Source organism: Chrysemys picta, chromosome 9 (genome assembly GCF_011386835.1).
Source record: "Chrysemys picta bellii isolate R12L10 chromosome 9, ASM1138683v2, whole genome shotgun sequence".
NCBI lineage: Eukaryota > Metazoa > Chordata > Testudines > Emydidae > Chrysemys > Chrysemys picta.
In genome coordinates, this window is record NC_088799.1 from 80,672,799 (window position 1) to 80,697,683 (window position 24,885).

The window sequence follows — 24,885 nt, forward strand, 5'->3', positions numbered from 1 at the left end:
AAGAACAAGAGCAGCGCCAAGAAAAGTAGCAAAGAAACTAACAAAGCCCACCCTCCCGCTCTGCACTAATTGGCCCTTGTCAGCAGAAGCAGCAGAGACCACAGTCTGAATGAACCAAAGAGACTGAAACACAGGGACACGCCGAGGTGCATGGGAGCTCATCTCTGCATCCGCGCACCAGTCGCAACACTACATGTTGCGGAAAAGCCCTGTTAAGTCCCAGAGTCCATCCTGAGGTAGGGGGAGTGTAGCACCATCATGCTCCCTGAAGTCTATTTTCCAGGCTTCCTCATCCCTTACTCTTCTGAATAAAGTAGGTGTTTGCATTTATTTGTTATTGGGGGCGGAGAAGGGAGACTCTTCCAGGACCTCTTATTACAGCCCCTCAATGGCCACACATGGTGTCAATCAGCTGAGGGAGGCTGGAGCCTGGCAGTCCCTGAGTATCAGCCACATGGTTGTTCAAATGCAATGTGAGGCCCCAGTCCATCAGTGTCTCAGCATGCTGCCACCACTACCCGCCCATCGCCATTAACCTGGAGGGGAGAGGAGCTGGCACCAACCCCAGAAGGGGAACTCAGATCCTTTGCAGGACAAGGCACTGTGGTGGACTTGACTGCTGGGCAAATCCATTTCCAAGGCCTGAATCCCATTGCCATGAGCACCTGTAGCTACATCCCCGATGACCTTTGAACAGGAGTGGCGCGCCGCTCAGGCGATACCTTCAACTGTGGAGCAGTGAGGGGCCACCCTCGCAACTGAGAAGGGGAGGGGAGAAAGATAGAAGAGAGGGAGGATCAGACATATGCCCTTAGAACCAGGGCCAACTCCAGGCACCAGCTTCTCAAGCAGGTGCTTGGGGCGGCCGCTCCGGAGAGGGGTGGCAAGTCCAGGTATTCGGCAGCAATTCGGCGGATGGTCCCTCACTCCACCTGGGAGTGAAGAACCTCCCGCCGAATTGCCGCCGCAGATCGCGATCGCGGCTTTTCTTGTTTTGTTTTTTTGTTTTGGCTGCTTGGGGCGGCCAAAACCCTGGAGCCGGCCCTGCTTAGAACCACAGCCTGTGAAATGTAAGATAGCATTTGAAGCCATCTCCCTCCCGCCCAGAAGCTTGCATAGCCCTGCATGCACTCAGCTAGGGTCCAGGCCCTGCCAACCCGCTCTCGTTTTTACAAGCACTGAGCAAAACAATCAAAGGGCTGGGGCAGGGAAGAAGTGATGGAACATGACCCAGAACAGGACCCTTCCTGAGAGCTGGGCTAAATGCGGGGCTGGGGTAGCCCAGTGCTAGTTGGACAGAGGGAGCTCCCTGCCAGAGTACGATGGCCCATCTCCCATGCCCTTCCCAGGATCCTAGGCTGCACCCCAGTGGGCCATCCATACCAGGGCTAGCTGCACAGCTGTGGGAAGAGTCTTAGGATCAGGATCACGGTGGGAGAGGGTCTCATCTGGAAAGACGGCTGATTCTGGCCTGCAGGCCAGCAGCACTAAACGTTCCTCCCGCAGCAAACACGCAGAGCATGTCAGTGCCCGTTCTCCCCACCATCTCCCCCTTGCTATTCCTGGGGCAGATCAGTTCACGTTCTGGAACTGGGCCCAGCCTTGGTATTGGCTTCATCTCCACTGTTTGCTCCATGGCTCAGTGATTCCAGTCCAGCCAGGACTAGGAGTGATGATAAACCCTAAGTACTAGCCTGGCACATTTTGTCCCTTTCTTTTATTCCACACCTCCACAGATGAGAAGATGCTTTGTTTCCTCTTTGCCCAACATAGCGGCCTCACGCTATTCTGCACAGGCACCATTCACCTGCATGGGTCACTAATGGGAGCCAAGTTCACAGGCCAACAGTGGGAATCTCTGGGTACGTCTACAGAGCCAGCAGCACCTGAGGGCAGCAAGCCTTCCCGCCAGGTCGACAGACTGGGGCTGGCACTCCACACTAAAGATAGCTGCGGAGACAGTCCTTTTAATTTGCAGCTCAGGCTCTGAAGCCCACTCCCGCACCTAGGGTCAGAGCCCAAGCCACAATCAGGCTTGGGGGCTAATGGCCGCAGACTGTGCAGACATACCCTGAAAGGTTCTAGGCACTTCATGATCCATCTAGCCCTGCCTCCAGGGCTGGAGTTTTTATACTGAGACTCTCAAGTATTTTTCTTTGGTGGGGGAGGGGGCAGGAAGCATGCCTATTTCCAAATCACTCTCAGCCCATTCAGGGCCGTGGCATCAGGCTTTTAAAATTCACAGGTGAATCTCTTGCCCCTCCTGGCTCATTCGAACAATCACCCTTATTCTAGCCAGACTGCTTGTTGTCAGAATAACCCCTCAAACTTACTCCTAGTCACCCATTCACCGCAGAGCGCTGCTCTAGAGCAGCAGTGAAGTTCATGGGCAGAGCGGGGTGGGGAGCCCAGGACTGGACTAGCAGGGTCTGCTGCAGGTCAGGTGCATTAGAAGAGCTAGGGGAGAGATGGGCAAAGGAGTGTGTGCACGTGCGCTGGCGGAACACACACTCTGCAGTATGGGCGCTGCCACAAGCATATTCACCATCATTTCTCTTTCTCAGATTGCCAGGGCTGAGCTAGCTTTCCACGGGGACAACACTCAGGGCCGGCTCTAACTTTTTTGCTGCCCCAAGCAGCAAAAAAAAGTGCTGCCCCCGAGCCGAGCACCGTGCCGCGCCGCCCCCCCCGCCGAGCGTTGCCGGAACAACCCCCCCCAGCGCCGCCCCCCAGCGCCGCCCCCCGCGCCCTCCCCGCCAAGCGCCGCACCGCCGGGAACCCCCCCCCGAGCGCCGCGCCGCTGGAGCCCCCCCCCGAGCGCCGTGCCGCCGGAGCCCCCCCCCCGAGCGCCGTGCCGCCGGAGCCCCCCCCGCCAAGCCCCGCCGGAACCCCCCCCAGCGCCGCCCTCCCCACCCCCCCGCGGAGCGCCGCCAGAGCACACCCCCCCCCGCGGAATGCCACACCGCGCTCCCCCGCCGCCCCTTACCAGGTGCCACCCCAAGCATGTGCTTGGGTGCCTGGTGCCTGGAGCCGGCCCTGACAACACTTCCCCGAGAGCAGGGACAATTCTGTGCTGGCTCCTACCCTGTTTCTCTCTTGGCCTTGTCCCTCCTTTAATTGGAGTTAATGGCTGCACTACACTTAGATGACAAAGTGCCACTAAGATGTTTATTAATGGTGGTTAACATATGCGAAATGTCAGCTGGAAAGCAAAACTGCAGCTGCAAATTAACAGTGATCAAGTGACACTGCCTCTCTCCCCATGGAGGGCAAAAAACTCCTTCATGGAAGGGGGAGAGACATGCAGCTTTAACAGGAAGGGTACAGGTCCCTCCCCCAGCATACACTTCAAAAGAAGAGGCGAGATCCAACCATTTAGCTAGTTTCATAGGTGGGTTTAAGTCATTTTCCTGCTCCCATCCCAAAGCCCTCATTCTCAGTGCACTGCAGCAGGAAGACAGAAGTCAGAGGCAATTACCCACCTGGAAATCGAGGCAACTTTGTATCTGGAAAACTTACGTCGCCCCCAAAGCATTCAGACAGCAGGAGACCCCTGCAAGTCTCAGACTGAATTTGGGACAGTCAAATCCTGTCCAGCTGGGGGAATCCCCCAATCTTTCAAATTGGGGGATTCTCAGCAAATGACAATGACATGCTCAGATACTGTGGGGCCCAAACGTTCGGTCTGTTGAAAGCATGGCAACAGAAGCAGATGATTGGCTGAAGTCTGTAAGTACCACCTCCACTGGTGGGTTCTTCCCAATAAATTATGCCAGCACATGAAGACCTCCTTACCTCACCCATCTAACTATCAATGGTATTTCTATTGCACTCCCTGTTACCATGGTATCTACTGGTGGTGGTGAAGAATACTAATATTTGTATTCCAGTAGCACCTTAAGGCTCAGATGGAATCAGAGTCCATCTTACATGGGAAGCCTTAAAGAAAACTACAAACCGTGGACTCAAATTCACATGTTCCCACACAGCTCTACTTCCAGCATTGTCCCCACATTTACCAGGGACCGCACCCTGTCTAGAACTCTATACAGCACAAAGAGACACCTAGTGGCCGTATCATATACTGCAAGTAAACATATCACCCCCTTTCTGCCCTGCTCAGGCTGTTGAGTACTATTTTTTTGTTGACAGATACAGCATATTCTTGCAACTGCTCACCAGCCGTAAGATCTGATGTCGCCTCCAAGCAGGCCTGCCGCCAGCAAGCTATTCCTGTCCTATTGATGGGCTATTATTATCACTGCCATTGCTCCACAGTGTTCAGGCAGGGTATTAATAACAAATCTCAGGCTGGCAGCCTTCCAGCCGCAATCCATGGCTGTCAAGGCTGACAGCTGTTGTTGCTGAGGCTTCTCCTGAGGACCGGCCCCAGTGCTGTTGGTGAACATGGAGAGGCTGAAGGAGTGTGAACATTGGGCTCAGTGTTCCTCCGTAGCAGCTCCAGCAAGTGATTAACATGCAGTGATTTTCCACTTTCTGCTGCACACAGACATTTCCCAGAGGTCAGGCAGAGAGTGGCTACTTGTGGAGCAGGCACTCAGCCCATTAGCATAGAGGGAACAGTAACCCTTTTATTTTAATAGGGCTGAATTGATATGCTGGTGCCACAGCACTGGAAGCAGAGCAACAGAGGGCACAAGGCAGTGGGGGGGAAAGAAGGAGCATGAAACCTGCTGCCCACAAGAAATGCCACCCGTTTCTAGAGAAAATGCCTCTCCAGGGACAGCATTTAACTCCTTCTGCACTGGATCACTGTGTCTTCCCTCTGTGCCAGATCCTCTCTGGGAAACAGCAGGAGGTGCTCTTTGAACACGCCTGATAAACTGGAAAGAGTGGGCCAAAGGGATGACCTTGACACGTGCTGCTAGGACAGGCAGCAGCAAATGAAATGGGGTGCAGTTGGTTTTTAGCTGCGGTTGACAATCTTGGTGTGTATTTAAGTGTGGACTGGAAGGTGCTGGATTGCCAGCCCTGAAGGCCAATGACCTCTGTTTAATCAGGTCTGGCATAGGCAGCAGCAACTCCAGTTTCCCCTACACCCTTGCCCTGTAGGAAACAACTTTAGGGGCAAAAGGGCAGTTCAGCTTCCATGGTCTATTCCCTCTTCCCCTCTCCAAGGGGGCACCTGTGCACTGGGACGTAGACTGAGCCACCAAACTCATTTTGCACGAGGTCAGCTGTATAATGACAAAAAGCCTCTCAGAGCTGAGAGGGCTGGATAGCAAAGACAGCCAGTCCCTGCCAACACGGAGTTTCCTCTCCCTGCCGCCCTGTCCATGCCCCCAGGATCTACCAGCGAGTCAGGGCCACGAGCTGACAGTGTGAATGGCATTCCCTGAAACTAGCATTTCCAGGAGGGATTTCAACATCCCAGAAATGCTGCTCTCAGCAATAGCAAGTCACAGAATAATGAGCAGATCAGGGGTTGTCAGTTTCCATGACCTTCCAGACTGGAGATCCACAATGCTGTCCAAACCTAGGTAGGCTCCCGTCTTCCTTGACGGGAGCAAGCGGTGTGCGGGTGGATGATCCACGTAAAACCCACTTGGACATGAGAAAACTTAAATTCTTCCTGTTTCAGCATCTGCTTCCAGCCATCTTGAGCAAAACCACCCTGCACAGTGCAGTTATGTGATTGCGGGTGACTCAACGTGCTCAGACTGTGCTTGCCACAAATGTTCTTGGATCATCTGGTCCACCACAATCTGATAAGCCAGCCAATAGCCTACTTCCTCGCTGCCACTGCCTACACAGGAGCATGATGGGCGCATGTGCTGTGCTGCCCCATGAAATTCAGAGCACCGAGTCAAAGCCCCCCAACAAAAGATTTTCTAATTGGCGTCTCAGAATCAACTTCCCTCACCCAGTAGCAGATCGTCCAAGAGCCTTGGATGGAGAGTGGAACAGAGTATAGTCTCCATTCCCATAGGCTTGGATAGCCAGGGCGTTCTCTGGGGTGCAATATAATTTGGGAGCATTTCTGCAGAAAGGCTGGTGGCTGGCCAAAGAGTTAAGTACAGCAACATAGAAACCGCAACTCCTTTGAGAGCCAGTGCGAGAGAGGAACTGAACCACAGAACGCATCCTTGGCATCTTTAAGCATTTATCTGAATTCCTCCCTCCCCTGCAGATCCACAACATGGGTGAGGTTTCATACCCACGCATCATTAGAGCCTCAGTGAGAAGTGCGGAGCTGCACTGCATACTAACAAGCCCTCCAGCAGGAACACAACTGGGTGCGCTGTGCCTTCAAGGGGTCACAACTCAGGCTGGTGTCTCCATTAAGCACGCACTCAAGCCAGATCCACTCAGATCAGGGTTATATGAAATGGTTGGGCTTTGCCTTGCTGAAGGAAAGAAACAGTGGAGAAAATTGTCTTGAATTTGGGCGCAGAATTCTTCAATCTCCCCCCAATTTCCCCCCCATATCATGGTCACTCTGGTTACTTTTTATTCTCATTTTCCCCATGGTTTTTTTTTTCAATGCCAAGCAGATTTAGCCAGTGAGTCTAACACGCCCAATTGTTCCTGGCAGAGATCTGTGAAACTGCCGACAGGATGGAGTCAAAACATGCCAGGTTTCCTCCCAGCCGAGCTCTGCTTGTTCAAACCTTTGGAGGAGATGCCTAGCCATCTTCTAAGGGTGAGGGGTCAAACAGCCAGAGGGGTGAGGTTTCTTCCCACCCCAGACACACGGAAGGAGCAGACCCTCCACGGCTGACTTTCACCCAACTCCTCCTTCCATTTTCCTTTTCATCAGTAAATCAGCACAAACCCCTCTCGATTTGGAAAGGTCCCATCATGCCCTAGCTTTGTATCAGGCCATTTTCATACAACATAGAGGTTTAAGAAGGTGAATTTTAGATTTCACAAGGAGATGCAATGTTTACCAAACCTGGGTCCAACACGCTTTATAGTTCCCAGGTTCCTCCACTTTGCTTTCTAACGCTTCTCAGAGTCCTTCCTTAAAATAAACCTCACAGACACACCACCACCATTTCCTGGCAGCCTCCAGTATTGCATTGCAGCAGTGGTTTTCAGCCTGGGGTCTGCAAATCCCAGGGGGGCCGCAGACGATATCTGTTTATGGGTCTGCAAAAGGTGACTATGAAAATTAAGTTTCAGACTCCAGAAAGGGCATTCCAGTTTTCTGATCAATCAAAAGTATGTGAATATCCCCACCTACAGGTCAAAACCGGAAGTGTTGTCATTACCACAGAAGCCCACGGTGTAGCGCCCTTTCTCACACTGCATCAAATACTGTGCCAAGCACCTGCCACATTTATAGCTGAATTCTGTTTGGTCAGTTTTCAGCCTTAGACATCTATGGAAGGGGTCCGCAGACCACAAGTTGAATTTACAAAGGGGTCCACGCCTCCATTCAAAATGTTCTAGGGGTCCGCGAATGAAAAAGGGTTGAAAACCACTGCATTACAGCAATGCAAGTAAACCATTGACACCAAGACTTTACAAATGGCTACTGAGCTTAACAGGCAGCTTTTGCTTATAACAACAACCATTTCTCGCTAATAAACATGTAATTTCTTGGGATTTGTACCTCATACTCTAGAAAGGGGCTCTAGGCTTCTGCTGCAGACCTAGCAGGAGCTGCTACTAACATCATTTGTCCCTCAGCCTAAACGACACTTCTAGTACTTTCCTTTCAGGAGGGTTGGTAGCCCAGTACCTCAGGAAGTGACTGGCTACACTAGGCCAGCACTACCAGGTAATTCCTTGAGGAAAAGAGGAGACACTGAAACAGACACCATAAGATGATAATCGATAAAGAAACAGCCATGGCTTGCTCAATACAACAACAATTGCTTATACGAGGGCCTAAGCCAAAACGGCTGAATTTGACACAGGAGGACAATGAAAAAGGCTATTAAGTGGCAAAGGGAGTTATTTCCAATAGGGTAGTTTCCATTCCTGCTTTGAAGGATGATGGGCAGTCTATTAACATGCCAAATGAACTCATACTATGACCAAAACAAGGGAAAATATTCTGGCGCTGTCAATAGGTCACATTTAATTCATCCAGCAAATAATCCAGTTCTTTATTCTGCCACCGTTCCACAAAACGGCCCTTTGTGCTGGACTGCGGGAAATGGCAGCAGAGTGAAAGAAATACGATGTTCAAAAAGGGACTTCTTTCAAAAACTACCACTATGTAAGCTCACGTTCTGGAAGAGCAGAGGGCGCTGGATGTCAGGACTCAGGCAAGCTGCAAGGTGTGCTTGCAGGCTAAGGGGGCAGAGCCCATGACTGGAACAGCAGTGGGTGCTGAAGATCAGACTGAGGTGCACTAGCAGAGGCGCTCTGGAATAGCAGAGAGAGATTACATGCATTAGAACAGCTCCCCAGCACCGCCTCTCCATACATCTGGTACTAAATCCAATCCCTCCTGAGCACTGGTCACCCAGGGTTTGTTTTATATTTCAAATAAGAAAACAAAGTATTACTGCCATCAGGTTGCTTTGTAGCATCAGGAGCCAAGAGCATTATGTAATTGCTGTCAATAACCCAAAACTTTTTGTTTCTCCCATACAGATTCTGACTTGCTTGAGTCAGGTGCTGTTTACGAAGCCAGGCGGCTCTCTGCAGCACGCTTTCTCATGTGCTGTTCAGCACAAGGGGGTTGTTGGAGACACGTGTATGCCTCAGGGCACCACTATTTCTGCAAGTGGAAACCAAATTCTACAAAGAAAAGCATCTCTTGCTGGGAAAGTTACAAATAAATAGACAATTACTTAACCTCCACATGTCAGCTCCTGTGGTAAAGAGAATTACTTTTCTGTCTCAGGCTAGTTCACTTTAGATACAAGCCTCTGGGACAGAGGATTTAATATTGAGAATCCTTCACAATCAGAAGAGCTGAATAGGAAAATTCCAGGGGATTTTGCCCCCAATTATAACCAAGTAACCCCATTTTTTTAAGGCTCTCACAGATGGAGCTAAACGAAGAGCACAGCACTATGCTCTCTCTCACTATTTGTTTATAGCATTGGCAATTCCCATGATATCTCCAGTTTCAAATGCCGAAAACATTCTCCCTTTACACTGAAATTTTCCACTCTAGAGCTCAACCAAAAAGAGAACTCGTTTGGAAAGATTGAGCAAAGTCTATTCCCCCTGTCTGAAGTATTCAAAGCTGTGAAAAAAATACCCAACCCCCAAACAAACTTTTTTAAAGCAGAAAAAAATAAGAGTCTTTTCTCGTGAAAAACACAGATTTTCTTTAATTAGCACAAATAACTAAAAGGAAAAAAAAAGCCTGAATTTTCTCAAACCAAAACTTGCCAAGTGACTAGTCCTCATTGAGGCCTGGGGTGCTGGTCAGCTGGCTAAAACCCATCAAGAAACTGACTATTGGAGTTATAAAGAAATCTGTCAAGTTTAGAGTAAAGACACTATTTATGAGGCTATGAAATAAATAATACTCATGCAACTATATAGGTTCATTCTTGCTCTATTTCACTGAGTTCTGTAAGACACAATCCCGTAGCCAATAGTCAGGAAACCCATAGAGTTCAACAACAGGAGTTTTGCATTAGTAAGGACTACAGATTCAGGCTTAAATGACCACAGTTTTCACTGTGCGGCATGTAGTAAGAAAACGTGATATCAATAGAGTTGTTATGCATTTAAACGAGTAATCAAAATGTCCAGCAATTAAAAGTTTATTTTGCTCTCTTTTTAGGAGTATTTTGCAACTCTAAAAAAAACCAAAGTAACCAAAATAAAAAAAATCCAGATTTTTGATTCTGAAAATAAAGTCCCCTTAGTTTGAAACGCCTTTTCTTCCCCTGCCCTTGCAGAAAAAAATAAGGCAAGTAAATACAGAAAACTTCTGCTAAGGTCACAATTTTCATATGTATTGTGCTGTATTAATTCCACTGTCCTGGATTTTCTGAGGGGTGGCATAGACGCCACATGGCTCTCACTGCAGGCCTTCTGCAGAGACGTGGCTCACCAATTTCTGCTTCCACTGTACAGCATACAGGGACAGTGACGTGTGGGGTGAAAACAGCTTCACTGAACCATCAGGGAGCTGTAGAAAATAGACTGAATACAGTACATATCAATGGCCTGGCTTTTGGCCAGCAGCCACCCCCAAGGGTCAAAGGAAGGTCCAGTCTTTATTTATATCATATATGCTAACATCTTCCATGCAGCCACAAGACAGTCATATGAAGGGGTGGAAAGTGTAACAGCTCTGGCCAGGTGAGACATTAAACTAAGACCCCGCTGACCAGTGATCTGGACAGTCATTAGAGAAGCTGTAGATCTGAGGGCAGTTACTGGAAGAGTTAGCAATAACTTTTGCACCCTCCTCTCAGCGTCTGAGCTAGCGTCAGGCACAGAACAATTGCTTTGTTCCCCCCACCCATACAGTCACCACCCTTAGAATCTCATTTGCTGATGCCCCAGACTTCCCGCCCCCCCCAAATAATTCCCCCCACCCCAATATTTCAATTGACTGCAATAACCACTTTGTACACACAGGGCGGGGGGGGCACGATTACTTTTGATTTTAATTAATACTTTGTCCAACACGACATGTCCAGACAGCACTTGGTGCACGTCCAACCAGCAGACAACCCACAAGAATGGCATCTGAGCCAACGAGAACCTCGGATAGACCTTTCACTTGCCCATCATGCTACAAACGCAGCTCCCTAACAGTGGAGCACGGCAGCAAAAATATTCATCTAATTTATGGGTAATCGGACCCCAGCCTCCCCAGCATGGAGACAAGGTCCCCGAACCTTCCTGCACTAACCTTTACAAAAGCCGCCTTTAAGTTACAGTGACTCAATCCTTACTGGACAGCAGCAGGTGTAGCAGGGGCTCAGGGATCACTCTCGCTTGCAAGCAATCTCCGCCTTCAACCAGATCAGCACAGGGCTGCAAGGCAGGAGAAAGGGATGGAGATAGAAGACAGACACCATCAGCGAGCAGGGGTGGGCACATCAGTGTGAATTCAGTGGCATATTACTCTCTGACAGAGGGGCAAGAACCATATCTTTTTTACAGGTCTCGATTTATTCTTCCTTTGTTTTGGTAAGTCCCTAGCTCACATGGCTTAGACAGCCCCAACAGTACATGCCATACATACCAAAGAATCCATACAAAACAGCCACCAGTATTAACAACTTGTTTTTCTATTGCAACTTGCCCCTTTCAGCTAGGATCTCAAAGTGCTCTGCAAACATCAGCAAACTGAAGCTTCAGAGTCCTCACCCCTATGTGGTAGAGGAATGTTTTATTCCATTTAAAGATGGAGAAACTGAGGAAGGGAAATTAAAAATCTCAGTCTTCACAACACCCACTAATTATGATGCCCTATTTTTGAGTGCCCAATTTAAGACATCCAAGGCCTGATTTACAGAGAGATGCGAAATCAAGAGGAAATTTGGAAGATTTAGCAGTGGCCAAAGTTGCACATAAGTAAAGTGATCATATGTCCCACGTCTAGGAGAAGCCTGGATTTTCAAATGATGTCCTGGTGTCCCAGGAATGTCTTTCAGGATAGCTGAAAGTCTCAGATTTTCATTTCGTCAATCAAAACTTTTTGTTTAAAGTAACTACCAAATGTTTGTTCCAGACACATTGCTATACCACATAGAATTAGCTCTGTGTTTAGCAAGGACAAACAGTCTAGTGAAATAAGCATGAGGGGTGATGGACAGTGTCAAGTGAGCAAAGACACTCCCACAGCTGTTCTTTTGCTCAGCGTGAACGTTAATGCCAACTTGTTCAGCATTTTATGATAAGCTCACTGAAAATACTAAGTTACTGGGAAAAAAATCCTCCACTCTGAGAAATATGCATGTGTCACCATCGAGTCAGAAGCTGGCAGCAATGACACCCACACACATTATAGAAAAAAGTGTACTTTGTATTTTGAATGACTATTTTCTGACTCCAAAAATGTTTGCCACAAGAATTTCCCCACTTTTGATCTTGGAAATATGATCATTTAAACCTAAGTCAATGGCAGAGTTGAGACTCGAGCTGAGGTCTCCTGACTCCCAGCCCCATCTCTAATACCTGGGCAATGCCCTGCTCAAAATGAATGCTTTTTTGGTATTTATAGCCCATAAGAATGTTCAGAATCCAATCAGCTCATTCCATAACCCTGACAGTCACACACCTTGTGATAATGGGCTTTCCTATGGGACAGAAGAGAACTTCATTTTTTTAAAGTTTCTAACTAAAAATAAATAAATAAAGGCTTTTGTGGGTGCTTAATAACTGTTACCCCAGCAACCTGCCCTGGTTTCTTTTCATGTCAGAGCAACTTTGTATTCTCAGCCCAACTGAGTTACAGCTTCTTATGTGCCCCTCACAGCTCTTTTAGGCTTCCCCAAATGACTTGTTGAAGACCCAAGACTGGACAGAAAGACAGACAAGGCAGGGACCAAAAAACCAAACTGAAACAATCATAGAGGAGTTTATGTTGGGCAACTGTACCTCCTTCCTCTCAGTCCAATTCCACTTTTCGAGTTGCATGCATTTGAGGAAATCGCAGGGGTCAGCAAACTCGCAGTACAATGGATGAGCCTGACCCTGGGAAAATAACCTTCAGGATCATGGTATCTCCCTTGCCAGGTAATAGGCAGGCAACGTTACCAAGTAATTAAAGGAGGACACCTGAATTCAGGACTCTTGAGTTCTACTCCCAGCTCTACCACTGATTCACTATGTGACCTTGATCAAGTCACTTGACCTCTGCATGTGCCTGTTTGTCCACATTTGAAAGTGACTTGACATTTACGTTCCTTCATGACGGAGGACAGATCTCAAAGTAGCTTGGATTTTGGTTTAGACTGTTGGTTTTTTTAAGCATTATAAAATTCAGTTTTTGTTGACCAATCTTTTTCTGAAGGACTTTATGGATGACTGAAAAACTAGGTAGGTTTGTAATACCAGATAACAAGGATGTGAATCCTAATGGATAGAGAAGGCAGGTAGATTTTACTTCTGTTGAGACTGCTTAACACACTTTGGTGTGTTTGTTTTCTTGAAACCTCTTTAACTAGAATGCCTGACAAACAGTTGGAAGAAAAGCTCTCTCTGTTAAAGATTCAATGCCCACACCTATCAGTCGAGACCTGGCAACTCCCTGTCCGCATCCAAATGAGACCTTCAGCAAAACCAGAAGGACAAAACTGAACATGCTAAAAATTAATAAGCCAGCACTTTAAAAAAATTGAAAAACAAATATAGAACACACACAGTTTATGCAGCAGAAAGCAGCAAAACAGGATAATTTTTTTCACCTGCTTGCCTTAAAAACAGGGATAATATAACTTGCACAGGAGTGTGTTGAGAGGCTTAGTTAATATTTATCAGGTGGCTAGGAAATCCTTAGCAGAGCAGCGCCATAGAAGGGCAAAGAATTGTTAGAATCTTTTATTATTAGCAATAGCCGCATGTCTCACATGGCAAACATATAGAGAAAGTCCTGCGCTATTTACAGCCCAATGACAGACCCAATCCTAGGGCATAGCTTAACTCTGTCCTGCAATCTGCACCTCTAGAATGACCGTCCCAAACGCCAAGGCTTTAAATAAAAGCTCAGCCCCAGGGAGCACACTTAATAAAGGTACAAACTCCCTTTGTGCCCATTCCAATTTGCTATTGGATCTTCTCTTGCATAGCTCTGCAGCTCCAGCTGCTTCTCCAGAGCTTTGACCAAGCAGAAAAAACAGGAGATTGCTGGGAAACTCAAATCACGCCAGCAAAACGCGGACATCTGGCAGGGCTGGCGGAGAATGATGCAGGAAGGGTTAAAGTGTCACAAAGGGCCATAAACACAGGAAACACCCGCATACTACACAGAATCCTGTTAGCTGACTACAAAATGGCTCGTCCCTGCTAGCGCTTGGCCACATGCCTCTGATGGCCAAAGCATTCTCATCCGCTACAAAATACACAGGGAACAGAGAGACATTTGACTTTCCAGCTTTCATGAGCAAAAGACATGGAATAAACATTATCAATCTACTTGTACATTTTAACACCTAGTTCTAATGTCCTGGGAAGATCCCAGCCATGTCCCTGAGCAGGATTTTAAATTAACTAACAGAGAGCAGTCTGGATCGGGAGAATCCATGTCAGATCTTCTGAGCTCACTACAGGCTAGGCCAGGACTTTGGGAGTTTAATCTGTGCATCATGAATACCCACACAAACAATAAACCACCTAATCACTATCCTATCTCAATGCTTGAAAACTTGAGGAGCTTTTGGTCATATAGGATGGAATATTAATTAATATATAATTTAGCAAGAGCAACACAGGACTGGGGTAGCAGAGGACTGCAGGTCACGAGTGAGGTGCACCAGCAAAGTTGCGTGAAGTGCCAGGTCCAGGACATAGCAGGGGCCTGCAGGTCAGGACCGAGGTGTAGCATCCTAGCAGTAGAGACATGAAGCTTTTATGGTGCCTGCTCACCACTCTGCTTTTCTTGCCATCACTGCTAGCAGCCTCTTGTTTTCAGGGGCATCCCAAAAGGTACCTGAAATGAGCCCACATAATCCATAGCTTCCCTCAGCAGCCTGGCCTATTCATGAGAAATCCAGTCATTGCCACAGATGTTTATAAGAATGATGCAAGCTTCTAGGTGAGCGGCATCCTGCAGGAACACGTCAGGTAGAATCCAGCTCTGGAGTAAGTGGACCCAACTCCACTGATGTCAATAGTTACACCAGAGCTGAATTTGGGCCATTTGCATTGCTGCTCACACCCTCTGGAAATAGAAGAAAAATCTGCAGGAGCTGAAAAGAATCTGATTTCTGTAGATTTACAGAAAATTCTTTAGTCATCTCCCGCCCCCCAAAATCAGGTCCTTTCCGCATGACACGGGAGTATGTTGTTACTAGAGGGTATGCTGGCAGGAAGGCCACTGGGCACTATCTGATGGGAACATACTGCCACTCGGTGGCTGTATTTAGAAATGCAATGACTCCCAGATACCCTGGAAAAGGGCTAGACTGGCTTTGTCCATGCAACCTCCCTAGTCTAAAGTAAACCAAGAACTAAAGTTAGAGGAAAGGTAAATGGACCCCACAAAATTACATTTTATTTTTCGAGAGAGGAACCTTTACTCTGATTTTTTTTTGAGACTGAAACAGCAATGTTGCTCCAAACCCAGAACAATGATGTGTTATGTGGGGTCTTTATTTGCTTTGCCTTGCCTTCCTCCAAGCACTCAAAAGGATTCTAATGAAAATTAGATTAAAAAACACCTCGTTTCTGGATTTCGAATTCACCAGCAAAGTTTCATCCAAAACCAAATGTTCAAAGTCAAGTTATAAAGCTCTTGACAAAAAAAAAAAAGACAAAAAAAAAATCCTTTCCCACTTTTAAATAATAAAAGCGCCCCCAGACTGGTAAGTGAAAGCCCAGCTGCCATGAATGAGAGAATTTCTGCTCCCCCGTAACACACTCGCCTGGTTCCTATTCCTCACAGGGTGCCTCTTCCCCAGGAATCTCCCACAGAGAGGGCGGGATGCCAGGCCACACTGGTTACTTTGCTGATTGCAAGCCTGCATTGTTTAGGGCTTCTGTCTCCGTTACTGCAAAGAATTCAGAAGCCCTGAGAAAGAAAATATGCAGCAACCACATCCCAGCTTTCTTGGCTGCCTTTGTTTGTTTCCTTAAAGAGGGTCTGAATTGTGGGGAGAGGGAGGTTTTAAATAAGCGTGTTGTGTAAATGACTGCACCATCTGCTTATGATCCCCAGACAGTAACACAATATGAAGGTTCCAGGCTTGAAAGGAACCAGTAACTACAATATAAGGGAAATTCAGCAGTTCCTGCTGAGAGCTGAACTTCAGTTTCTGCATGCCTCTTGCAGAAGTTGATGGCATCCACACAGTCCCCTGCTCAGCCTTAGGTGGGAGTGGTAGCATCAGTTACCACAGGAGAAACAGAATTTCAGACTCAGAACTGAGCAAATAAAGTGCTTTCCAGTTCACATGAAGGACGGAGACAAAAAGCAGTAAGACAGTGAGGGTCTGAATGCCCTCCACTTTCCTACCTGCTGCTGCCCTCCCCCGCTCTCATCCCTGGTGGCAGCAGGCAGTAGAGTCATAAGCTCTCTAGGGCAGGGACTGACACTTATTGTATGTTTGTACAGCACCTAGCACAATGGGGCACAACTACAATATAAATCATAAAAGGTCACAACTTCTGGCTGTTTAAGGGAGCTGAAAATATCGGTTGAAGCCATTTGCTTCAGAGAGGGAAACGTTTAACTAGAGACCAGCTGGAAGCAATGTGCACAGTGATGAGGGATATGTAATACATTAACGGGACATTTTTTGCTTTCACTCCACCTATGCTGCATGGTTAACTGCCTCTTTCACATTTTCTTCCCACTCACCCTTACCACACTCTCTGCTGTTTCCTCCCCCGTATTTACACACTGTCAAACTGTAAGCCCTTTGAGGCAGAGCCCTTATCGTCAGAGTGTCTGCAAAGGGCCTCACGTGCCATTAAGGCCACAAACAATGGTGACCTGCATGTGAAAAAATGGTGAATCCAACCACTACAAGTTGGTGGCTCACATGCGAGTCTAATGCTGTTCCTTGGAGATGGTGCTTAATCCACAGCCAACACATTTCTTCAGCCTACGGATACCTTGGGCCATCAGCTGACACCAACCCTTTGCACCACATAGATGAAGGCTCAGCAGTTGTGCAAGTGCACAGAGCATTCAAGAGTGCTGAGAAATCCCCACATGTGGAGAAGTTGGCTCCTGTTCCTCAGACTGTGAAACACGTACGTTACAACAACAAGAAAATGCTTGTCCCGGGAGACCCAGCCTTCTCATTCCAGACTCTCTGCTCAGAGGCATAACAGGGCTTCAAAGAGCCCACAAACACCTGCCATAGGACATGCTTCATGGGGCAGAGCAATAGGGGCTGGCTATCCTGCAGGTGAATCAGATCAAGAAGCTCCTGGCTTCTTATCAGCCTTTCCCAGCCATAGTAAATTACCCCCTCCAGTTAGCTCATCTAAACAAACTACCACAGTACTAAGCAACAAGAGCCAGGGAGCTTTACACACTGGGACTAGAACCTAGATCTGCCAGCTTCTAGCCTCTTGCTCTATCCTGCAGACATAGGGTGACCAGATGTCCCGATTTTATAGGGACAGTCACACTATTTGGGGCTTTGTTTCATGTAGTCTCCTATTAACCCTCACCCTCTCTCCATTTTTCACACTTTCTATCTGGTCACCCTAAGTAGGCCTCACGTTGCAGCCCCTTGGTAACCACTTGTTCTGCCTGAGCTCAATCCAAATTATTGTATGGCATAAGTGGGAGCAGGTGTCAAACAGAACTCGGTTTGGTTTGTGGTATCCGTTTTCTTCAGGTTTCCCAGCCAATCCAACTTTGGCTTACACAGAGTCTACCGCATCTTTTGTAAATAGAAAAAATAGGGCCACTCTGATCACTAGGTGCTCAGATTCCACAGAGATTGGCACAGGAAAGGCAGAAAGTGGTAGAGACAGATAGTTCTCTAGAGCACAGGAATACAGCGGATCATTCAACTCAAATGATCATTAACTTAGAGTAATAAACAGGGAAAAGTTTAAGCAAAGGGAACAATGGTCATTCTAAGACCCTTACCATTGACTGACTCGGCACTGAGTTTTATTATGCTATTACATACCCATGCTGCAGCAGAACATGCCTCTTCCCCACAGCAACTCCCAAAGTGGAACAACTGTAAGCACAGGGTTAGAATAAAGGGGAGAATGGTAGTAGAGCAGCTGGCTCAGCAGTGAAAGAACAGGCCTAAAGTCAGCATCAAGTTCCGTTCCACAGGGTTTTAGTTATGATAAAACAAAAAAGTGGTGTTACATTCCCAGAAAACACCAGGCCGGGGTATAGCCCAACCATGTAACAGCTGGGCACGGGGCTCCCTTCCCATTATTTAGGAGTTGTTTTTTAATATTGTTTCCTGCAAATCCTCCAAGAGCCTGACTGGGCCTTCAGTCCCCAGATCTGCCTCATTATTCCACCTCTGTGAGGTCTAAGCAGGGAGTTAATTCCCTGCATGCTGTAGGGCCTCTGTATAGCAATACAAGAATAGTCAAGGGTATAAAGCAGGGATCGGCAACCTTTGGCACGCGGCCCACCAGGGTAAGCACCCTGGTAGACGGGGCCGGTTTGTTTACCTGCCGCGTCCGCAGGTTTGGCCAATCGCGGCTCCCACTGGCTGCGGTTTGCTGCTCCAGCCAGTGGGGGCTGCGGGAAACAGTGCGAGCTCAGGGATGTGCTGGCCGCCACTTCCTGCAGCCCCCGTTGGCCTGGAGTGGCTAACCACAGCCAGTGGGAGCTGTGGTCGGCCGAACCTGCGGACACGGCAGGTAAACAAACCGTCCCGGCCTGCCAGGGTGCTTACCCTCTTGGGCCGCGTGCCAAAGTTTGCTGATCCCTGGTATAAAGTCTCAACTCCATATGCAGAGGTTGAGCTGTGCAGCTTCATAGGCCTGAAACTAAGAAACCCAGAATAGACAAAGATATTCAAAAGTGGCTAGTGATTTTGGGTGCTCCTCCTGAGACATGTTGGAGGGGCCTGAGTTTCAGAAAGTGCTGAACACTTGCTCTCTGAAAACCAGGCACCCTTTCAGGCATCTCAAGGTGGGCACCCATGATGGAGGCACCCTAAATCATCAGTCACTTTTGAATGCCTTGGCCCTGTTTGAGTATATGCCCCAAATATGGCAACAAGTCAAGATGAACTCACCACACAGCAGGGCCATGTCTCCACTTCATTTGGGTCTGGGTGGTTACGAGAACATGTGCACTTTCTGTCTCCGTTGCTCTCACAGGGCAGAATGCATTGGTCTCTCTTCAGTTCTGGTCTGTGGTGTTCAACCTGGCAGGCTGGATCATCTCTTCTCTCCCATTCACCTCCAGGTCTGCATTTCAGTTGAGCAGGGCCATTAAAGATGAATATGTTAGCATTGCTGGGAAGTCCATTCCCAATAACAATGCTCCCTCTGCACCAGACGCAATCCTCAGTGAAGATGATAGCGCTCGGACGATGCTTCAAGACTCTCATGGGTTTGATTTTTATTGTCCGTTCAAGGAAAAGTTCTTCTGAGCCAGGTGGACACTCATCTGCTATTAATGCATAGTCAAGCTCTTCTTCGGGATTAGACGCATTGCACCTCGTGCAGAAAATGCCATAGAGACCTTCTTCATCTCGAACTACAGGGTCAAAACTTGGGACCTTATCATTCTGGCCTGGGGTAAAAGGCAGCTTCATCCTGTGCTTAGCATTCTTCGGATCCATGGCCCATGAATGGAGATTACCACTTGATTAAAGGGGCACTAGCAAGATGAAAAACAGATATTTAGCAATCATTCTTCTCTGTGTTACTGAAAAACACCTGGCAATGCTTCTTTAGATCTGTTTGCTTTACTGTGCTGCTTGCTCCTTATTTCCATTTCACTCAGCTTGCACAGGGACACTACATTATCTAGGTACTGTGGAGTGCGGTCCACTCAACTGAGACTCAGAGTTCTATTCCTGGCTCCACCACTGAGCTGCTGAGGGACCTTAAGCAAGTCACTTCACTGCTCTATGCCTCAGTTTCCCCCATCTGTAAAATAGGGACAATGGTACTGATGTCCTTTGCAAAGGGTCGTGGGCCCTACAGATGGAAAGTGCTATAGAGGTAGGTATTATATGCTCCCCTTATTGTACTAGCAGAGCACCTCACAACATATAATATATTTATTAAACACTCTGTGAGGTAGGGCAGTCCCATTATCCTCATTTTACAACTGGGAAACAAAGGCACAGACAGGTTAAGGCCGCTCAGGAACTCTGGAAAGGAACAGGAACTTGAACCCAAGTCCAAGACTAGCATCTAATCACTGGACCTTCCTTCCTGTCGCCTGGCTGTTCAGTTTGCTTTACCTTCTGGTTTCCTCAGTGCTCCTGGTGCTTGTACTGTAAACATTGTGGGGGAAGGTTTAAATCCAGAACAAGTCTCTTTTCGCTTATATTTTTTTAAAAAGCATGAAAAATACATCATCAGTATCAAAACAGCCAAACCCACAAAACCTAAAATGGTTGATAAGAGTCACTTTTATGGAAGTTCTCACATCCTTATTGCTTTCAAACCTTGCAGAGACCCTTGCTTGGGCAATTAGGCCCCAATCCTATAAGTAAGTGCTGCGGGGCTGTCCCTGGGGTCTGTGCAGAGCCCCACTGACTTCAGTAGAACTCCACACAGGCATAAGCGTTCATCTGCACAGATCCAGCTGCAAGTCTGCCAACATAAGCCCCAATTCCAGAAATACTTCTGCACATAAGTAACTTTACTCACAGGAGTAACCCTGGCTCTCTTTCTAGAATAGAAAATTAGTTACAAAGTAAGGACATGTGCCTGCAAATACACTTTGCCTCTTGAAAATCAAGCAGCAGGTGCTTCAGAGTATTTAAAATATGAAAACAAAAACACAGCTCATAAAAATTCTTAAATAGAGAAACAAAGCAGCAACAACCTATTTCACCATTCCCTCCATTGCAAAGTACACAAGTCACCAACCAATCAAATTCAAGTTTATTGCTTCTTTTTTTAATTTAAGAATTCTGTGAATGGTGGGTTTTGGTTCTGTTGCAGTTTTAGATTTACTATGTAAAGCACAGGTGGCCTCGCTTTCCGAGGTGGGGAGCTCTAGTGCTTTAAGAAAGGTGCGCCTGTATGTACTGAAACAAAAAATGAGTAGTAATAAATATGATTGTATAGCGTCTCTCTACATTATTTCCTATCAATTTGAGATTGTCTCCTATAGATGAGAAAGATCATTTCTTTATGGTCACAATGCACAATTTCCCCTCTACTTGGGTTTAACATTGTACATGTCTTACTTACAATACAGAATGCCTCCCACCTCTTAGAGGAAGCCAGCATTTCAAAGCATGTTCTGTGCACTAGCAAGGTGAGGAAGCTCGGGGAGTAAAAGGGTGTTGGAGTGGTCCGGTTGAGGCATGTTCCACCTGGATGCTGTCGAAAGTTTTCTTTCATTCCATCAGACACACAGACAAACACACACACAACCCAGAATATGGTATCTCAGGTCTGTAACAGTCAAGTTAACCTAAAATAGGTACTAATTGCCTCCCTAGCTTGCAGTGTTAGCAGAGATACCTAGGGGTTTGAATGAGTCACAGAGACCAAACTCCATCTCCAGCGGGGTCCTGTGTCAAGTATGAAGCACCACGTGGAGGAAACTTGCACAGCTATTGCCCGTCTTGCATCTCTCTTGCAGACAGACGATTTCAATCTCCAGGGCTTTTATCCACATAGAGCTCCCTTACCACCGCTCCAAAATACAATCCCACACAAACATCAGATTGAGCCAAAACAGAAGGCCTGGGAATTCCATGGGTGTGTAGCAGTGCCAGAAGTACCAATGATTTAACAACCTCCTACTATTTATTTTGCTGCATGACTCAAGAACTATCAAGTTATATTTATCTATCTATCTACTACTACACACGCTGTCTCAAAGCTCAGGGAAATTGACTGAGTTTGTAATAATGAAACTATACTTTCCATATGGGTATATGCGTTTTTAAAAAGATTTTTATTCTCTCCAGGATCTTGTCAGTTTTCCCTTTATTTCTAACCCTCGAATGCCCCATGTCATGTTCACACACACTCCAGCGAAGTAAGGTTGAACACAGCTCTCTCTAGACCCTGTCAGTGCTGCTGCTGGACTAGCCAGAGAGAATTGCTAGGGAGCATTGTCTGTTTTACCTCTGTGGAGTGAAATCATGCACTTACTAGCTCCCCACCACCTCATTCCTCCTCCTGTGCTTCAACTCTCTCAGACTGCTCCATGCTTTGCTCAGACACATACTGCCTGTAGCCCGTATTCTGCTGAATCCAGCTGACCAGTTCCTACTCACCTTATGGGTCCAGTGGAACAACTCCACCCATAGCCATCCTCCAGCAGGATAATGCTTCCTAAAGTGAGCACCCCAGCTGAGAGAGACCAGGGACACAGCATTACACCCAGCAGGAGGGAGCAGAGCCTTTGTCCCAAGGAGAATACAGACAGCATAAGGATTTAGCAGCCCCAGGCTTGACTTCAACCTCCTGCTGTTGCTGCCATTTCCTCAGTCACCTATGAAGAAAGGCAAAGGTCGATGAGATTCTGCCGTTTTAATTCAGCTTTATCTGCAGACTTATCACAACCTCCTTCCTCCCAGAATTCCCCCAGATGGGGATTTTAAGTCTTCTGGGCAGGTGTTTTTTCATTATCAATTTTTGGCTCCCCTGCCAGGGACATACCAGTCCCTTGGCGAGAGACCCAGCCTGAAGAGAAGGGCTTCTGAGAAAAAGGGGAATCTGAAATCAGGCATTAACTGGAAAGAGGCTAGTGATTAACGCCAGAGCTGCATCCAGGAATTTCATCCTTTGAAGAAGAAAAGTTTCCTTTTAAACAACGCTCCCACTGCACTTCCCCAAAAAGAGCCCAGGGGATAACCCCAGTATCCAGGTTGCAACATTCCCTCTGACATTCATGGCTGCATGCAGTCTGCTGAGGGCAACATGATTCTCACCCTTGCCTGCCCGGTAACTGGGCTGCCACCCAGTTTGGCAGTGGAAACTGGGGCACCTGGAACACAGAAACGTAGGTAAGAGAGACGCTGCTGAACTAGAAACCTGGGTCTGCCTGCCAGGTCTGGAGAGTTCACAATTTCATGCCCAGGCCCCATCCCCTATAAGGGGCTCAGACAAGAAGCCTGGATTCCCCCAGGTCTGAGCTGGCTCTGAATTGCCCTCACTGTGCTTAGCGAGGAGAACCCCACTGCACCCTCCAGGAAAACGTGAACCCTTCAACCCCCTTCCTCAGCAGCCAAGGGGGGCATTATCTCAAGGGATGAGCTAGAGACTTCCAGCCTTTTCTTGTTCATCTACCCTCCCGCCCCCCCAACACCGATAAGTTCTCCACACAGATGCTAACAGCCAAAGCGCCCCAGGTGCTCCCCAAAATACAACGTGCAGCTGGTGGAGCTTCCCAGCCGCAGGCAGCTGGATTCTAGGGTGACCAGATGTCTCAATTTTATAGGGACAATCTTGATATTTGGGGCTTTGTCTTATATAGGCGCCTATTACCCCCCACTCCCTGTCCCGATTTTTCACACCTGCTGTCTGGTCACCCTAGCTGGATTCAGAGAGGAGCGCAAGCCCCTGGCCCTGGGGCCTCTCCCCTTCGGCTCAGAGTCCCCGGAGGAGCCAACCTTGCGCCTTTGCAAGAGCAACGGAAATCGGCTGCCGCCCCCGGGTTTCTCCCGCCCCCTGCCCGGGACGCCCGGCAGAGCCGGCCCTGGACACTTACCACCAGCCCCCTGCGCTGCTGCCCGGAGCGGAGGCTGGAGCTGGCAGGTAGCCACTGGGGGATGCTCGGCCACGCGGCGCCTTCTCACCCCCCCCGCCCCGGCCATTGGCCTCCGGCGCCTGGCTGCATCTGCGCCCTGCGCCGCTCCCAGGCAGGGGCTTCCCCCGCTCAGCTGCCAGCCGCTGGAACAGCCTCGGACGGGCTGGGGTCCCCCCGCCCTGCCATGACATCACCTTTCCCGGCTGCCACACGCCTACCTGGGGAAAGCCGTACACCGGGAGGAGGAGAGAGGCTTAACCCTTTCCTGCCCCGGCCGGGGAGGAGGGCTGCTGGGGCCGGCCAGGCGCAGGGCTGGCGGACTGTGGAGCTGGGCACGCAACGGCCCAGTGTTGTCACTGACTCGCTCGGGGACTTTGGGCAAGTGGCGCAACCGCCTTCAGCCTCAGCTTCCCCGTCTGTAAAAGGGGACTGCTGCTGCCATGCAGCGCGCGCTGAAGGGAGAGCCTCGGAGCAGGACTGGGCCTTGCTGCCCCCTGGCTCTCCTGGAGGCGATCCACTTCCTAGTACAAAAAGCTCAGAGCGCTTCAACCGGGCAGCTCATAGCCCTCAGGGGTCTGGGTTAGCCCATGTTGGGCCAGGTGGATATGTTGGTCCTAAATCCCAGCCCCAGCTGCTGGAAGGGGTGGAATGTGGCTGTGGGGAAAATCTAGGTGTAGCTTTCCTCCTGGCCAGTGCTACCTGCTGCCCAAACAATGCCTGATGCCTTCCCATCTTATCACAAGATGCCTCCAGGCACAAGGTGCAGAATTCTTACCAGGACAGCAAGTCTGCCAGGGGAAAAGCCCCATTGGGATTCACCTGGTGGACCTGCAGAACACTCCCAAGTCCTGCACCCCAGAGTGAGGGAACGGGATCCAGCACTGCGCTTCGATCTGGCTTCAGGGATTGACTTCCCCATCTTCTGCTACTTTGGAGAGCAAGGGACTACTTAGATCCAAAATGCAAACTGTTCTCTATAGCAGAGGACTGTGCTACCTTTAGCTCCAGGGCCAGATTCGCAGCTTTAAGCCACCTCTGCTCCTCCTATGTAGTGGAGTCAGAGCCCAATGTAAATTAGAGCAGCCTCTGTACTGCTCTAATTTACACTGAAACTGTCCACAGCCCACAAGAGAGTATTCCAGGAGGAAACTCTGCTATTTTAGATCCCATTATGTTGTCAGAGCAGCATACATTACGCCTTAGGACAGCAGAACCTTAGGTCCCAAGGCTAAGGACCTGGGTTCTCCCACATGGCAATGCAAAGCACAACTGCTAGGGCACTTGGCTGACCCACAAGCTGCTAGTAGAAGAGTTTGTTTAAAAGGCGGAACACACATGCACACCCCACACCCTTCGTGTTATCTCCCATTAGAATTGAGACAGAAAAGTCCAATTGGAGCATCCAGCCCTTGTCAATGCAAAGCTGCCCTATGCAG

At 48.3% G+C, this 24,885-nt stretch overlaps 1 protein-coding gene across 1 annotated transcript in view; it reads right to left on the minus strand.

Moving 5' to 3' along the window:
* Window positions 1–23,544, minus strand: part of STARD8 (StAR related lipid transfer domain containing 8) — a 154,681-nt gene extending 131,137 nt beyond the window's left edge. The window contains exons 1-3 of the mRNA XM_065556557.1: window positions 23,411–23,544; window positions 21,975–22,192; window positions 18,792–19,381 (exon numbers count right to left, since the gene is read on the minus strand). Of these exons, the coding sequence (XP_065412629.1) occupies window positions 18,792–19,343 (552 nt within the window). The 5' untranslated portion in view covers window positions 19,344–19,381; window positions 21,975–22,192; window positions 23,411–23,544. The remainder of the gene's footprint in view (window positions 1–18,791; window positions 19,382–21,974; window positions 22,193–23,410) is intronic.
* Window positions 23,545–24,885: the final 1,341 nt, after the last annotated feature.